The sequence below is a fragment of the Lipotes vexillifer genome, unplaced genomic scaffold (genome assembly GCF_000442215.2).
Source record: "Lipotes vexillifer unplaced genomic scaffold, Lipotes_vexillifer_v1.1 scaffold2807, whole genome shotgun sequence".
In the NCBI taxonomy this organism is placed as follows: Eukaryota; Metazoa; Chordata; class Mammalia; order Artiodactyla; family Lipotidae; genus Lipotes; species Lipotes vexillifer.
In genome coordinates this window covers 2925-19597 of record NW_006788414.1, presented here as the reverse complement: position 1 = coordinate 19597, position 16673 = coordinate 2925, and the positions used below count along the sequence as shown (strand labels likewise).

The 16673-nt window shown below is 40.4% G+C and overlaps 1 protein-coding gene across 1 annotated transcript in view; it reads left to right on the top strand.

Annotated features, from left to right (window-relative positions):
- LOC103075576 (tumor necrosis factor receptor superfamily member 10A-like) overlaps positions 1 to 16348 on the top strand; it is a gene marked incomplete at both ends in the record, with an annotated part of 17925 nt that extends 1577 nt beyond the window's left edge. Inside the window, 5 exons of the mRNA XM_007461590.1 lie at positions 12888 to 13001; positions 13766 to 13877; positions 14883 to 15136; positions 15660 to 15691; positions 16166 to 16348. Coding sequence (XP_007461652.1) covers positions 12888 to 13001; positions 13766 to 13877; positions 14883 to 15136; positions 15660 to 15691; positions 16166 to 16348 — 695 coding nt within the window. The remainder of the gene's footprint in view (positions 1 to 12887; positions 13002 to 13765; positions 13878 to 14882; positions 15137 to 15659; positions 15692 to 16165) is intronic.
- Positions 16349 to 16673: the final 325 nt, after the last annotated feature.

Sequence of the window (16673 nt, the reverse complement as noted above, 5' to 3'; positions counted from 1 at the left end):
GGCCATGGCTCACGGGCCCGGCTGCTCCGCGGCATGTGGGATCCTCCCGGACCGGGGCACGAATCCGTATCCCCTGCATCGGCAGGCGGACTCTCAACTGCTGCGCCACCAGGGAAGCCCTAGAGTATATTCAACATTGATAAAAATAAATCAGGGAACTCACGGACAACATGTAGAAGAATTATGGTTTTGGTTTTTCCTTCCCCAGTCTGACCATCTCTACCTTTTAATTGGAGAGTTTAAATTATTTACATTTAACACTACTACTGATGAGGTAAAACTTACTTCTGCTCTTAGGTATTTAATTTCTTTATGTCTTTTGTATTTTGTTCCTCAATTTCTCCATTACTGCCTTTTTAAAAATTTGGTTGATTTTTTTAGTACTATTTCAATTCCCTTCTTTCCTTTTCTGTGTATTTTTTAGTCATTTTCTTAGTGGTTACCATGGAGATTACAATTACCATCTTAAACTGATAAAAATCTAGTTTTTATAATTCTGACATTTCAATGGAATCCAAACACTGTGCTCCTATACATCTCCATCTCTCCTCCTATATATTGTCGTCAGAGATCACATCTTTGTACACTGTGCACCCATTAACAGGGATATTCTGGAGATGTGTATGGGTGTCAAGTTGACAAGGGGTGGGCTTGTGATGGTTAATTTGATGTGTCAACTTATTTAGGTCACGGTACCCAGATAATTGGTCAAATACTTTCTAATGTTTCTGTGAAGGTAGTTTTTTTTTTTTTTTTACATCTTTACTGGAGTATAATTGGTTTATAATGGTGTGTTAGTTTCTGCTTTATAACAAAGTGAATCAGTTATACACATATATACGTTCCCATATCTCTTCCCTCTAGATAACATTTAAATCAGTAGACTTTGAGTGAAGCATATTACCCTCCTTAATGTGGGTGAGCTTCATCCAATCTGTTGAAAGTCTTAATAGAAAAAGATTCACCTTTCTGGAGAAAGAGGGAATTCTGCCAGTAGACTGCCTTCAGAATCAAACTGCAACTCTTCCCTGGCTGCCTACTCTTTTTCTTTCTATACACACACGAGCACACACACACACACACACACACACACACACACACACACACACACACTTCGTTTCTCTCTATTGGTTCTATTTCTCTGGAAAACAAATAGAAAAATTTTAAAGATTTAAAATCTTTTTGACCATACTCAATCTTCAAATAAAGGCAATAACAAGGTCATAGTTCTAACATGATCCAACACTGCTGCATACATCTGAAAACACACCTATATTTTCTTTTATGATATAAAGTCAATATATCTTATATGATAAGGGGATAAGAGAGGGAAGAAAGCAAAGACATTTGCTTAACATATATAAATACAAGAGCACAAGCATAACATAGTAAAGAAGACATTTATAACAATTACAACCCTTGTTTCCATAACTGGTCATGCAGTCATAGCTGGTATTTAAACCATCTTCTACTACCCATTCCATTTTCCCTGCCCTCAGCAAGCATCTTAGCCGATCATGGCTCTGTGCATATTAGAGTGAGACAAGCCTTCATTCCTGAGGGGTCTAAGCCATTAGTCCTGCCTGAATCCTACTTTGACTCTGCTGTCCATTTAATAACCACACCCACCTTACGTTTGGACATTGAGTGCCACAACTTGGCCCCTGCCACCTTGGGATCCAATTACCCTCATTACATTTAGATTTCCAAGTTCAGTAGCCGCAGTTCCCACAGTACTTTCTGGTCTACAGAGAAGAGTAATCACAGAGCTCTTCAAGGATGCTAGGGATCCTTCACAAATTTATTTCCCAGAGTACTAGTGAAAGATGTGTCCTCTGGACCATCCCAGAGTGTGTGAGCAGGTCTTAAATGTCAAACCCACTCTAACATTCCAACCTCTTTGAGTCTTTCCCTTCCTCTGTAGTATACCAAGGCAGGTCTGGCATATCAACTTCATTTACTGTGAGCTACTTTTTAGTCAATGTTTCAGCCAGCCAACAAACTGAAGAAATTAGAGCCCTTTGTAACTCCCAAATTGCAACATTAGTTGACCCATATCAATAAATGTGGCCTAATCCAACTTTATGTTCTTTCTACCATTATTTCACAACCTTAATATCCATCCCACACATATTCCCGAGATTCTGTTTAAATTGGAAAAATCAAGCAGCTCTTTTGGTGTGTACTGAACAATCTGTATTGTGATTCAGCCACTAGATACTGGGTTTGGTTTTCAGCGCACTCACCTCTGCAGCTACAGGAAATAAGTGTCTCTTTCAGGGCAGACATAGAAGCTCTCATGTCATTTATGCAGTGCTTAAGCTGGGAATTAAAATCCTTGAGCTTATTGTTTTCTACCCCCATTGTGTCCAGAAAAATTAAAAGCAGGCAGCCAATCTCATTTTGTTCATTAGTTTTATAACAATGTTCAAAGGAATCAGCAACAAAAACAAAAAAAAGACAAATGGAACTACATAAAACTCTAAAACTGTGCATCATAGGGAACAATCAACAGAGTGAAAAGACAGCCTACTGAATGGGAGAAAATATTTGCAAGTTGTATATCTGATAAGGGGTTAATATCCAGGGTATATAAGGAAATTTTACCACTCAACAACACAACAAAGATAACCTAATTTAAAAATGGGCAAAGTTCTTGGATAGACAATTCTCCAAAGAAGGCAAAAAAAAAAATGGTTAATGAACATATGAAAAGATGCTCAACTTCACTAATCATAAGAGAAATGCAAATCAAAACCACAATGAGATATCACTTTACATCCATTAGGATGGCCACTATCAAAAGAACAGAAAATGACAAGTGTTGGTGAGGATGTGGAAGGACTGGAGTCCTTGTGCACCATTGGTAGGAATATAAAATGATGCAGTCATTATGGAAAACAGTATGAAGACTCCTAAAGAAAGATTAAAATAGAATCACCATATGATCCACCAATTCCACTTCTGGGAATATAACCAAAAGAATTGAAAGCAGGATCTCAAACAGATATTTGCATACTCCTTCATATATGAGCTGCATTATTCACAATAGCCAAGAGGTGAGAGCAACCCAAATGTTCACCAACAGTTGAATGGATAAAGAAAATGTGTTATATACACACAATCGAATATCATGCAGCCTTGGAAAGGAGGGAAATCCTGTCACATGCTACAACAAATAGCCAGTCACAAAAGGACAAATACTGTACGGTTACACTCACAGAAAGTATTTAAAGTACTCAAAATCATAGAAACAGAAAGTAGGAAGACGATTGCCAAGGGCTGGGGAGAGTGGGGCGGGGAATTAGTCCTGACAGATACAGAGTTTCTATTTTGTAAGATGAAAGTTCTAGAGATCTGTTGCACAACATACACGGTGAATATACTTAACACTACTGAAATGTACAATTAAAAATGGTGAAGATGGTAAATTGAAAGCTGTATATTTTTACCACAATTTTTAAAAGAAGTTCCAAAAGTTATTAAAATAGTAAAATAAAATATACCTTTAAAATAAAAAGGTATAAAAGGTATTATAAATATAAATGGTCAACTAGACCTTGTCTCTTTTATTTTTCACTTTTAACATTTTATTAGAGTTTATAATAAAAAAATTTTTCCAAGTTACCATCTTCATAGCTGGATCACAGAAGGGAACTGTGAAACTAAACTATGAAAATGCAAGAGTAGTAAAGCTATTCCATGTCTATTGACATTTTTAATACCTTTTTTTAGTTATAAAAGTAGTACACATAAGAGAAGGTCTAAAAAGGATATTCATCAAAAACTCTTTATAGTGTTAACCTCTAAGACTTTGTAAAGGGGAGAAATTGCACTTTTACTTCTGAATTTTAATTTTTTTTTTACAGTAGGTTCTTGTTGGTTATCTATTTTAAATATAGCAGTGTGTACATGTCAATCCCAAATTCCCAGTCTATCCCTCCCCGCTGCACCCTTCCCCCCAGTAACCACAAGTTCATTTTCTAAGTCTGTGAGTCTGTTTCTGTTTTGTAGATAAGTTCATTTGTATCACTTTTTTTTTTAAGATTCTGCATATAAGCAATATGATATTTATCTTTCTCTGTCTGACTTACTTCACTTAGTAAGATAATCTCCAGGTCCATCCACATTGCTGCAGATGTCACTATTTTGTTCCTTTTCATGGCTGGGTAATACTCCATTGTATATATGTACCACATCTTCTTTACCCATTCATGTGTTGATGGACATTTAGGTTGCTTCCGTGTCTTGGCCATTGTAAACAGTGCTGCAATGAACACTGGAGTGAATGTATCCTTTCGAACCATGTTTTTCTCCAGATATATGCTCAGGAGTGGGATTGATGGATCATACAGTAGCTCTATTTTTATTTTTATTTTTCAGGAACCTCCATACTGTTCTCCATAGTGTCTGTACCAATTTACATTCCTACCAACAGTACAGAAGGATTCCTTTTTCTCCACACCCTCTCCAGCATTTATTGTTTGTAGATTTTTTAATGATAGCCATTCTTACTGGTGTGAGGTGATATCTCATTGTTTTGATTTGCATGTCTCTAGTAATTAGCGATGTTGAGCATCTTTTCATGTGCCTATAAGAGACTTGTCTCTTATTTGATTACAAGATCCAGTGGTGATATTTTGCATATCTCTATTGTAACATCAATCCATGGACTATCCGTGCACTCTTTTTTCTTAATTTATTTTTTATTGAAGTATAGTTGAATTATAATGTGTTAGTTACAGCTGTACAGCAAGTGACTCAGTTATACATATATATACTTTCTTTTTCATATTGTTTTCCATTATGGTTTATCACCGGATATTGAATATACTTCCCTGTGCCGTACAATAGGACCTTATTGTTTATCCATTCTATGGATACCAGATACCAGTTACCAGATACCAGTTTGTATCTGCTATTCCCAAACTCCCAATCTAACCCTCTCCCACTCCCCTCCCCCTTGGCCATGCACTCTTTATTATAGGAAATAAAGGCATCAGTGTGTTTAAGTCTAATCAGATTAGAGAACCAATTCTAACCCATCATCCTTAAGATTCTGTTCTGCTAGAATTTCTCAAAGTACCAAAAATTTGTTTTAGTAAGAATTATCCAGAGAAAAAGAACCAATAGAGATTGTATGTATAGACAGATTTATTTTCAAGAATTGCTCATGCAGTTGTGGAAGCTGGCAAGTCCAAAATCCAGAAATCAGCTAGTAGTCTGCTGGATATAGAACTTCATGGTTGACAAGTTGGTTTTTTTTTTTTTTTTCCTTCAGCACTTTATATTTTTCCCTCCACTGCCTTCTGGCCTCCATTATTTCTAATGAGAAATCAGCTAATAACCTTACTGAGAATCCCTTGTATGTGGTGAATCATGTCTTACGTGCTGGGTTTGTGTTTTTTTACTTTTTTCGATACTACTTCCCCAGGTTGGGAGTGTGGGTAATTTGCATGCCTGCTGCTTTCCTTGGCTCCCTCTCTGGATTCAAATCCTAATTCCCCATCACCCATGGTCACCACTGTCCAGGCAGCTACTACCATCAAAAGTTGATAAGGCAGACATTTGAATGGGTCATGGCCCCCATGGGGCCTGCAATGGGCCGAGGTTACCTAGAGTCACCGAAGCTGGCAGCACCGCCCTCACTGAGGCTAGTGGGGAGGCTGACCCGGTTGCTTTTGAGGTGATAAATGTATGCACCACCCCAAGGGGGTCAGAACTCATTGGTATGTATTAGTTTTTGAATTACCACAGTTATCCAAGTAGGAGAGGAGCGAGGGACCAAAGGAAAAAACTATATATTTATATATATTATATCAAAAAATATATCCTAGTTTGATATAGTCCCATTTGCTTATGCTTTTCTTTCCCTTGCCTGAGGAGATGTATCCAAAAAAATATTGCTAAGACTGATGTCAAAGAGTGAACTCCTGATGTTTTCTTCTGAAGGTTTTATGGATTCAGGTGTTACATTAAAGTCTTTAAACCATTTTGAATTTAAATTTTTATATGGTGTGAGAAGGTAGTCCAGTTTATATGTAGCCTTACAGTTTTCCCAACACCATTTATTGAAGAGGAATGTTTGTTCCCATTGTATATTCTTGCCTCTTTTGTCATAGATTAATTGTCTATACAAGTGTGGGTTTATTTCTGGACTCTCTATTCTATTCCATTGATCTATGTGTCTGTTTTTGTGCCAGTACCATACTGTTTTGATGGCTGTAGCTTTGTAGTGTAGTTTGAAATCAGGGAGTGTGATACCTCCAGCTTTGTTCCTTTTCAAAATTGTTTTGGCTATTTGCAGAATTTTGTGTTTCATTAAAAATTTTAGAATTACTTTTTCTATTTCTGTGAAAAATGTCACTGGTGTTTTGATAGGAATTGCGTTGAATCTGTAGATTTCCTCAGGTAGTGTTGTCATTTTAACAATATTAATTCTTCCAACGTATGACCATGGTATATCTTTCCATCTCTTTGTGTTGTCTTCAGTTTCTTTCATCAATGTCTTATAGTTTTCCAAGTACATTTCATTTACCTCATTACTGAGATATATTCCTAGTTATTTTATTCTTTTTGATGCAATAGAAAATGGGATTGTTTTCGTAATTTCTATTTCTGATAGTTCATTGATAGTGTATAAAAACAAAACAGATTTCTCTATATTAACTGTGTATCCTGCAACTTTACAGAATTCATTGATGAGCTCTAGCAGTTTTTTGGTGATGTCTTCAGAATTTTCTAAGTATAATATCATGTCATTGGCAAACAGTGACAGTTTTGCTTCTTCTCTTCCAATTTGGATGCCTTTTATTTCTTTTTCTTGTATGATTGCTATGGCTAGAACTTCCAGTAGTACGTCAAATAAAAGGGACAAGAGTGGGCATCCTTTTCTTGTTCCTGATCTTAGAGGAAATGCTTTCAGCTTTTCACCATGGAGTATGATGGTAGTTGTGGGCTTGTCATATATGGCCTTTATAATATTGAGGTGTGTACCCTCTATCTCCACTTTGTTGAGAGTTTTTTAATCATATATGGATGTTGAATTTTGTCAAAAGCTGTTTCTGCATCTATTGAGATGGTTGTTATTCTTCAGTTTGTTAATGTGGTGTATTACATTGTGCATTGAACCATCTTTGCATCCTTGGGATAAATCTCAATTGATCATGGGGCATGATCCTTTGAATGTATTGTTGGATTCAGTTTACTTATATTTTACTGAGAATTTTTGCATCTATGTTCATCAGTGATATTGGACTGTAATTTTCCCATATATTTGTCTGGTTTTTATATCAGGGTGATGCTGGCCTCATAGTACGAGTTCAGAAGTATTTCTTCCTCTGCAATTTTTTGGAATAGTTTGAGAAGGATGAGAGCTAACTCTTCTCTAAATGTTTGGTAGAATTCCCCTGTGAAGCTCTCTGGTCCTGGACTTTTGTTTGTTGGAATTTTTTAATTATTGATTTAATTTCATTACGGGTAATTGGTCTCTTCAAAATTTCTATTTCTTCCTGATTCAGTCTTGAGAGACTGGACATTTCTAGGATTTTTTCTATTTTTTTTTTAGGTTTTTCTATTTTATTGCTCTATAATTGTTTGTTGTAATCTCTTGTGATCTTTTGTATTTCTGTGGTGTCAGTTGTACCTTTTCCTTTTTCATTCCTGATTTTATAGATTTGGGCCCTTTCTCTTTTTTTCTTAATGCGTTTGGCTAAAGGTTTATCAATTTTGTTTATCTTTTCAAAGAACCAGCTCTTAGTTTAATTGATTTTTTCTATTGTTTTTAAAATCTCTATTACATTTATTTCTGATCTGATCTTCATGATTTCTTTCCTTCTACTAACTTTGGGTTTTGTTTGTTCTTTTTCTAGCCCCTTTAGGTATAAGGTTAGGTTGTTTACTTGAGATCTTTCTTGTTTCCTGAGGTGAGATTGAATTGCTATAAACTTCCCTCTTAGAACTGCTTTTGCTGCATCCCATACATTTTGGGTCACTGTGTTGTCATTTTCATTTGTCTCCAGGTATTTTTAAATTTCTTCTTTGATTTCTTCAGTGATCCATTGCCTGCTTAGTATTGTATTATTTATCCTCAACTTTTTAATGTTTTTTGCAGTTTTTTTTCGTGTAGTTGATTTCTGGTCTCATAGCATTGTGATAGGAAAGGGTGATTGATAAAATGTCAATTTTTGTAAATTTACCAAGACTTGTTTTGTGGCCTAGCATGTGATCTATCCTGGAGAATGTTCCATGTGCACTTGAAAAGAATGTGTATTCTGTTGCTTTTGGATGGAGTGTTCTATATATATATCTATTAGATGGGATCTAATGTATCATTTAAGGTCAGTGCTTCCTTATTGATTTTCTGTCTGGATGATCTGTCCATTGATGTAAGTGGGGTGTTAAAATCCCTTACTAAATTTGTTACTGCCATTTTCTCCTTTTGTGTCTGTTAATATTTGCCTTATATATTTAGATGCCCTTATGTTGAGTGCCTATATATTTATAATTGTTATATCATCCTCTTGGATTGATCCTTTGATCATTATATAATGTCCTTCTTTGTCTCTTATAACGGTCTGTGTTTTAAAGCCTATTTTGTCTGATATTAATATTGCTACCCTGGCTTTCTTTTCTTTTCCATTTGCATGGAATACCTTTTCTCAGCCCCTCACTTTCAGTGTGAATGTCTTTAGTGCTGCAGTGAGTCTCTTGTAAAAGCAGAAGATTGGAGCATTTAGTCCATTTACAATTAAAGTAATTATCAATAGATATGTATGCATTGACATTTTGTTAATTGTTTTGGAGTTGTTTTGTAGTTTTTTGTTCCTTTGTTCTTCTTTTCCTCTCTTCCCTGTGATTTGATGACTATCTTCAGTGTTTTGTTTGGATTACTTTCCCTTTGTGTGTGTATCTAATACAAATTTTTGAAATATGGTTACCATGAGGCTTATATACAGCAATGTGTGTGTGTGTGTGTGTGTGTGTGCGTGTATGATTAAGTTGCAGCTCTCTTAAATTTGAACACAGTTTAACAACAGTGCAACTGTATTTTTACCCCCAACCCCCAATCTTTACTTTTTTTGACATCGTATTTTACATCTTTTTGTTTTGTGTATCTCTTAATTACTTATGGTGGATATAGATGATTTTACTTCTTTTGTCTTTTAGCCTTCCTACTGGTTTTATAAGTAGACTTACAACCTTTACTGTATATTTGCCTTTACCAATTAGCTTTTTACTTTCAAAATTTTCCTGTTTTTAGTTGTGATCTTTTCTATTATGCTGAGAGAAGTCCTATTAACATTTCTTGTAAAACTGGTTTGGAGGTGCTGAAGTCATTTAGATTTTGCTTGTCTGTAAAACTTTTGATATCTCCTTCAAATATGAATGATAGCCTTGCCAAGTAGAGTTTTCTTCATTGTAGTTTTTTCCCTTTTATCACTTTAAATGTATTGTGCCACTCCTTTCTGTCCTACAGAGTTTCTGCTGAAGAGTCAGTTGATAGTCTTATGGGAGCTCCCTTGTGTGTAACTTGTTGCTTTTCCCTTGCTGCTTTTAATATTCTCTCTTTATCTTTAATTTTTGCCATTTTAATTTCAGTGTGTCTTTATGTGGTTCTCTTTGCATTTTTCCTGTTTGGGACCCTCTGTGCTTCCTGAACCCTCTGTGTTTCCTTTCCCAGGTTAGGGAAATTTTCAGCTATTATGACTTCAAATATGTTCTCTGTACCTTTTCCTCTTTCTATTCTCCTTCTGGGACCCCTATAATGTGAATTTAGTACACTTGATGTTGTCCAAGGTCTCTTAAAATGTCCTGTATTTTTTAATTCTTTTTTCTTTTTTTGTGCAACTTGAGTGATTTCTACTACTCTGTCTTCCAGTTCACTGATCCATTCCTCTGTATCATCTAATCTATTGTTGATTCCTTCTACTATATTTTTTATTTCAGTTATTATATTCTTCAGCTCTGTTTGGTTCTCCTTTATATTTTCTAACTCTTTGTTAAATCTCACTGTGTCCATTCATTCTTCTCCCAAGTTCTTTTATCATCTTTGTGATCACTACCTTGAATTCTTTATTGGGTAGGTTGCTTATCTCTATTTTCACTTAATTATTCTGGGGTTTAATCTTGGTCCTTCATTTGGAACATATTCCTCAGTCACCTCATTTTACTAATTCACTGTTTTTATTTTTATATATTTGTATGTTGGTTACATTTCCCAATCTTGGAGAAATGACCTTTTGTAGGAGATATCCTATGTCCCAGCAGCACACTCCCCTATCATCACTGGAGCTATATGCTCTAGGGGTGCCCCCATGTGTGCTGTGTGGGCCCTTATGTTGTGGCAGGCTGACTACTATGGGTGGGCTGGTAGGCATGGCTGGCCCTCAGTCCACTTGGCTGCTAGTCCCTGCCTAATGTGGTGTCTGCTCACCACTGGTGGGCACGGCTGGGACACAGGGTGGCTGGTTGTGGAGCCCCAGGAAGTCCAGGGCTAGTTCTGGCCCACTGGTGGTTGGAGCAAGGTCCCAGGGTGGCTGGTTGTGGGACCAGGGGTCCTAGAGTTAGTGTCACCTGCTGAGAAGTGGGACCAGTTCCTGACATGGCTAGCTACAGGGTCTTGGGTGTCCCAAAGCTGGTGTCAGCCCACTGGTGAGTGCAGCTGGATCCCAGAGAGTGTGGCTGAGGGGCCTAAGGTGTCTCAGAGCTGATGTCAGCCTGCTGGTGGGCAGGGCTGGGGCCCAGGTGTTCACAGGGCTAGTGCCAGCCCACTGATGGGCAGAGATCATTCCTGGGGCCTTTGGCTGCAGGTTCTCGTTCCTTGCTAGATTTAATTCTAGCTACCCTCCTGAAAAACTGATCCAGTGATGTCTGGGTAGTAGCCCTTTTTTTTTTCTCATCAGAGATGACACAGTAGTCCTGGATTGCACTCTGAACAGCTGCTGCAGCCTTTGTGTATCAATCTATGTTCAGATCCTGTGCCTCAAAAACTAACAGTGCCTCCTCAAATAAAGAAAATCCCCTTGCCATTTCCTGCATCATGAAACTCTTCAGTTCTTCAGTTACTTCTTCTTCGTCTTGTTGCTCCACTCTCTCAATTATTTTCACTTTTCTTTCCATCATTATCGCTTGGTGCTTCTTAGTACCAGATACATCACTGCTGCTTTTATGCTTGCTTCCGGATATCCTGGGCTTGAAATGAAGATACTGTACTACTGTATTCTATACAGTATGTACAATAAAGTACACAAAAGCACAACCACTTGTAGAGGATGCAAGCACATGACAATGTATGCCAAACACATGAACTAACTTAGGTGACTGGACATGCAAAAGCATGTTCATGTCTTTGAAAGTTCACAACTTGAATGTTCGTATGTAGGGGACTTTCTGTACATCAAAATTTAAAACTGTGCATCCAAGGAAACAATCAATAGAATGTGAGAAGATATTTGTGAATCAAATAACTGATAAGGGTTTAATACCTAGAATATATAAATCAATCCTACAACTCAAGAACAAAAAGACAAACATCCCAATTTAAAAATGGGCAAAGGACTTAACTAGACATTTCTCCACAGATGATATACAAATGGCCAACAAGCATATGGGAAGATGCTCAACATCATTAATCATAAGAGAAATGCAAATTAAAACCACAGTGAGTTATCACCTCATACCAATTTGACGGTTACTATTGCAAAATAGAAAATAATGTGTTGGTGAGGATGTGGAAAATTGCAATCCGTGTATACTGTTGTGAGATTGTAAAAATTGTGCATCTGTTGTGGAAACAGTATGGTGGCTCCTCAAAATATTAAAACTAGAAATACCATATGATCCAGCAATCCTGCTACTGGGTATATATCCAAAAGAATTAAAAACAAGGTCTCAAAGAGATATTAGTACACCCATGTTCATAGCAATATTCATCATAGCCAAGTGGAAGAAGCCCAAGTGTCCATTCATGCATGAATAGATAAACTAAATGTTTTATATACATGCAATGGAATATTATTCAGCCTGAAAAAAAGAATGAAATTCTGACACATGTTACAACATGGATGAACCTCAAAAACCTGTGCTATGTGAAATAAGCCAAAAACAATTTTTATATGATTTGGGACATATGTTCCGAGGCAGCAGCAGCTCCTGCAAGGTCTCACCTCAGTGCCTGGAGAATGCCTCTGTATTCCAAGGCACAAAGCCACACTTTCTCTGGATCTTTCTTTGACTCTTTACATACAGGACCCATTTTTCTTTCCATTGTTTTGGAGGATGGCATGAACTTTAACTGAAGGCTTGTCTGTGATTGTCGTATTACTTCTGATCTTGTTTGTGTCTTCCACTGACCTGGAACTCATCGAGGACAGGGATTTAGACTTTCTTCTGTGACTCTCTAGGGACCTGATGGTGCTGTCAAATTTAGTAGTCACTAGGTCCATGTGACTACTGAGCACTTGAAATATGGCCACTCCGAATAGTGAGTGATGTAAGGGAGAAATAATCCCTGTATTCTAAGACATACTTTGAAAAATGAATGTAAAGTATTTGAATGTTTTATGTTTATTACATCTTTAAGTGATATTATTTTGAATATATTGATTAAAATGCATTATTAAAATTAATTTGAGCTGTTTCCTTCTGCTCTTTTAACGTGGCTCCTATAATATTTGAATTTTATATTGACTTGTAATATATTTCTGCTGCAATGTTAGTCAAGGGTATATAGTAGATGCAGAACTGATGAACTGGCTGATGCCAGGTAAAATGAATTTCCCCATTTGGATTCTGTTGATGGCCAAAAGAGGAGTCTCCCAGTCACCACTGCCAGCCCCTGGGAATCCTGTGGGGATTCATTTACCAGATTTTCTCTCCCTTCCCAGGATACCATGTATCAGAAGGTGGAGAAAACTGTATATCCTGTACAAATGGAGTGGACTTTACTAATCACTGGAACATGCTCCCTTCCTGCTTACCATGTACAATCTGTAAATCAGGTACAGAACATGGGGACCCATAACAAGTGCAGGCATGATGAGGTGGGAATTGTATCCAACATGGAATCAGGACATCTGGATTCCAATTCCAGTCCTTCTTGCCCTCCAGTCCTTCATCATGCCCTGTTTTATGATTATGTCTTAGGCCAATACAAAAAATAGAAATTGCATGCCACATAGTATGTAAATCTTTTAAATCATCAGATGAAGGTGGTGGGAAAGTAATCTGTCCTTTGATGGGGGAGAGGGATGGGATATGTATAGTTACAGCATAAGAAAAGGCCTGGCCAAGTGGAAAAGTGCTAGGTTTGAGCTTTGACGTGGGTCTAGTCCTGGGCCAGGCCCCTCTTAGCCCTGTGCTCTGTGCTCCTGGCAGAGACTTGGCCTCTCTCAGCCTTTACAACTTAGGGCCCCCCTACCTCTCCAGCAGGGCTAGGTTTTGGGAAGTCACCCAAGGGTTCCTCTCCATCTAGGGTCTCTCAGATTATACCCGGCCCTCCCTACTGACCCTGTGAGCTATAAGATTTCCCTCCTTGTCCTAATGCATTAAATAATGAATCATGGTCCTTTTCTCACACCTCTGAGTACTGGTGACAGGTGAACAGGGGTTGTCCTTTATGTGCCCCACATGTGTTGCTGCAGAATTTGACCCCCAAAGCTACAGTGAACTGAGGAGAGCTGAGTGGGTGGGTTTTTGGTTGGTGAAGAAGGGTCGAGGGTCAGGCGAGGGAAACACATCCCCAAACCTTATCCTTTGTCTTCAGGTGAAGAAGAGAGGAGCCCTTGCACGGCGACTAAGGACACACAGTGTCAGTGCAAACCTGGAACTTTCCATGAAGAAGACTCACCCGAGTTCTGCCAGAAGTGCAGCACTGGGTGAGACGTGGGAGCCTAGGTGGTTCCCGACAGCTCAAGGGAAATACTACAGAGCCCCGCTTCCACCCCAGGGCTTCCCTGTGCTGCTGGGGTCTCCTGAGCCTGCAGCAGCCCCTCCCCATCCATCTGCATGTCCCTGCACTGCCCCCTGCATCTTCCCACACCTCCTTAGCACCGCTTCCCTTTGGCCAGGTCGGCTTTTCTATTGGACACAACAGGCCACTGATTAGGATCCATGATGCAGTCAATAGAAGTTTTCATTTCTTTCAAAAAGATATCAGAGGGCAAAAAATGAGTAGAATGCAGCTGGGCTTATATTCATCTTTATAACAATTCAGTCATAAAATAGAATCTTTAATATTTTTTATGCAGGAAAGGGCCCATGAATACAAAAGTGCCCACAGCCAAGTCATAATAAGATTGAGCATGTAGCTCCTTTAAGGTTTCCTTTAAAGCCCTGAGCCAACTCCAGCTGACCTCACATCCAGCCCTCATTCCCTCAATAAGAGGGAATGAATCTTTCCTATTTAGGGACTTAGGGGCCAATAGTAATTTGCTCTCCTCTGATGCTCCAGTGTTGGCTGAGATTTGGATGAAGAGTCAACAGGTGGAGGACAAGAGGATCCTTGTATTAAAGCTTGACTGGAGGATGAGGCTTGGCTTGTGCCCAAACCCACCTGACCCTTGACTTGGGTGAGATTCCCCCTCACACAGGCTTCCCCTGCAGCCCAGGGAGGCCAGTGCAGGCCTTGCAGAGAAGGTCCAGCTCCTCAAGGGGCAGCTCTGAACACTCAGCAGGAGCCCTGGGGGCTGGAGTGCACAAGCCCAGATCCTTCTCCCCGAAAAGGGGGACTGAAGGGACCCTGCCCTGAAGACAGTAGGAGCCCGTCCCTCCTGCACTGTCTTGTCGCGGAACACTGGGTGAGAGATTGTTCCCTCTTTCTCCTCATCTGGCCAGCTTTCCCTGACGGATCCCCTCCATGTCCTCCCTGTGTCTGTACCCAGGTGCCCTGATGGGATGGTTGTGGCCAAGCCCTGTAACCCCATCAGTGACCTCAAATGTGTGGACCAAAAATCAGATACCCAGGCCAGTGGGGAGGCCCTGGTTCCTGGAAAGACAGTGACCATGAGCTGGAGACTGCCCACCACTCCCTCTCCTTCCTCGGGCAATTCACAGCTGGAGATCGGAATTGTAACTGCTGGTGTCTTCCTGCTGCTGGTGCCGATTGCCTATGTTTTCTGGCGGTTCTTCATTCAAGGTGAGGTTTTGGGAGGGAAGGGGGAGGTGCTGGCCCCCTCCTCCATCTCCCCAATCCTCCTGGCTTGGCTCTGATCTTGTTCCCCGGGATCCCCCTCCACCTCCCACCTCACCTGCTCCTACGAAGCCGGGATCACATGAGTCCCCCAGCTCAGCTGATGGTCCCCTCTTCCCCCTGGCCAAGTATGGTGGGTGGGGAGCAGGGTCAGTTCTTAATGTCTTTAGGACCCCCAGCCAGGGCAGAGAGGTGGTCAGCACCTTGACTGGGTGACAAGAGTCAGGGGAGAGGGTCGTTCAGCAGAACCCCACAGAGATTTTACATAGATTTCATCTTCCCCCTTCTCTTCTCCCTCCCTGAGGGTTCTCCAGATTTGGAATGGCCCGCTCCCTGTCACCAGCCCCGGGGCTCCTTGTTCAGTGTCTGAGCCCCCAGCCCACACCCTGTCCCTGGCACTGTCCCTGGGGAGGGAGGTGCTGCAAGAGGGCGCTCCCCACTGCTCAGGTGGATGCCTCTTCTCTTCTAGGTTACGGTGTGGACCCTAAGTGCATGGACAGGGTGAGTTGGTTTCTCCAGGACCTGGTGGCATCAGGCCCTCAGTAACTGCTTCCCACCCACGAGAAGGGCCTGGGTGGACACAGTCCCCAATTTGTCCTATACTGTTGTCCCTGGCTCTCTCAAGTGGCCTGAGGGCTCTGGGCTGACAGTAGGAGAGCAACTGGCCTGTTGAGAGTAGCTCTAAGGCTGGTTGGCAGTGCTAGCCCTGTCCCTCTTACTGCTTGTGAGACACCCTCACCCCATAACCCTGGATGCACCCTGGGGCATGGGGGGTGTCAGGCAAGGGTGCTGAACCCCCCTTAGCACAGCACTAGGGTCCTGGTGCCACCAGCAGAACCATGGATGTGTTGAGTCTGTGCCTACCTCAGGGGGGACAAACGGGAGTAGGTGCGGAGGCAGAACCTACCGTGTTCCCCCAGATGCTGCAGGGATCTGTGGGTATGGACTCTTGAATCAGCTCCTTGCCTTCCCAAGGTCTTTTTCTGCTGCTCATGTCCCCCAAGAGGTCCTGGGGCTCTGGACAATGCCCATAACAACATGCTGATCAACAGAGATTTGCTGTCCATTCTGGTGGCCAAGAAGGACCTAGAAGACCAGGAGCAGGGCAAGCTGACAGGTGTCATGGTACAGTCTCTGGTGGAAGCAAAGCATTTACTGGTGAGTGTGTGGTGAGCTTTCTTCTTGCCCAGGACTGAAGTAGAAACAGGGAAAGACCAATGTTGGTCAGGTCTCCTGTCTCATGATGAAGTGGTGATAGAGGGATATCAGGGTCCTGAAGGGGAAATGAACCTGCTACCCTGATATGGTAGACTGTCAGCTCTATGCAATATTGTGCTGTTTATTATCTATCCAGTTCTCACTGTTTCCTCAGTCTAGAACAAGGAGGCACAGAGTGGGCTCTCCCATATTTGTTGAATGATTGAATGAGGGCTGCATAATCTTCCACTGCATAGTTGTAATATAATATAGTAAGCCATTCCTC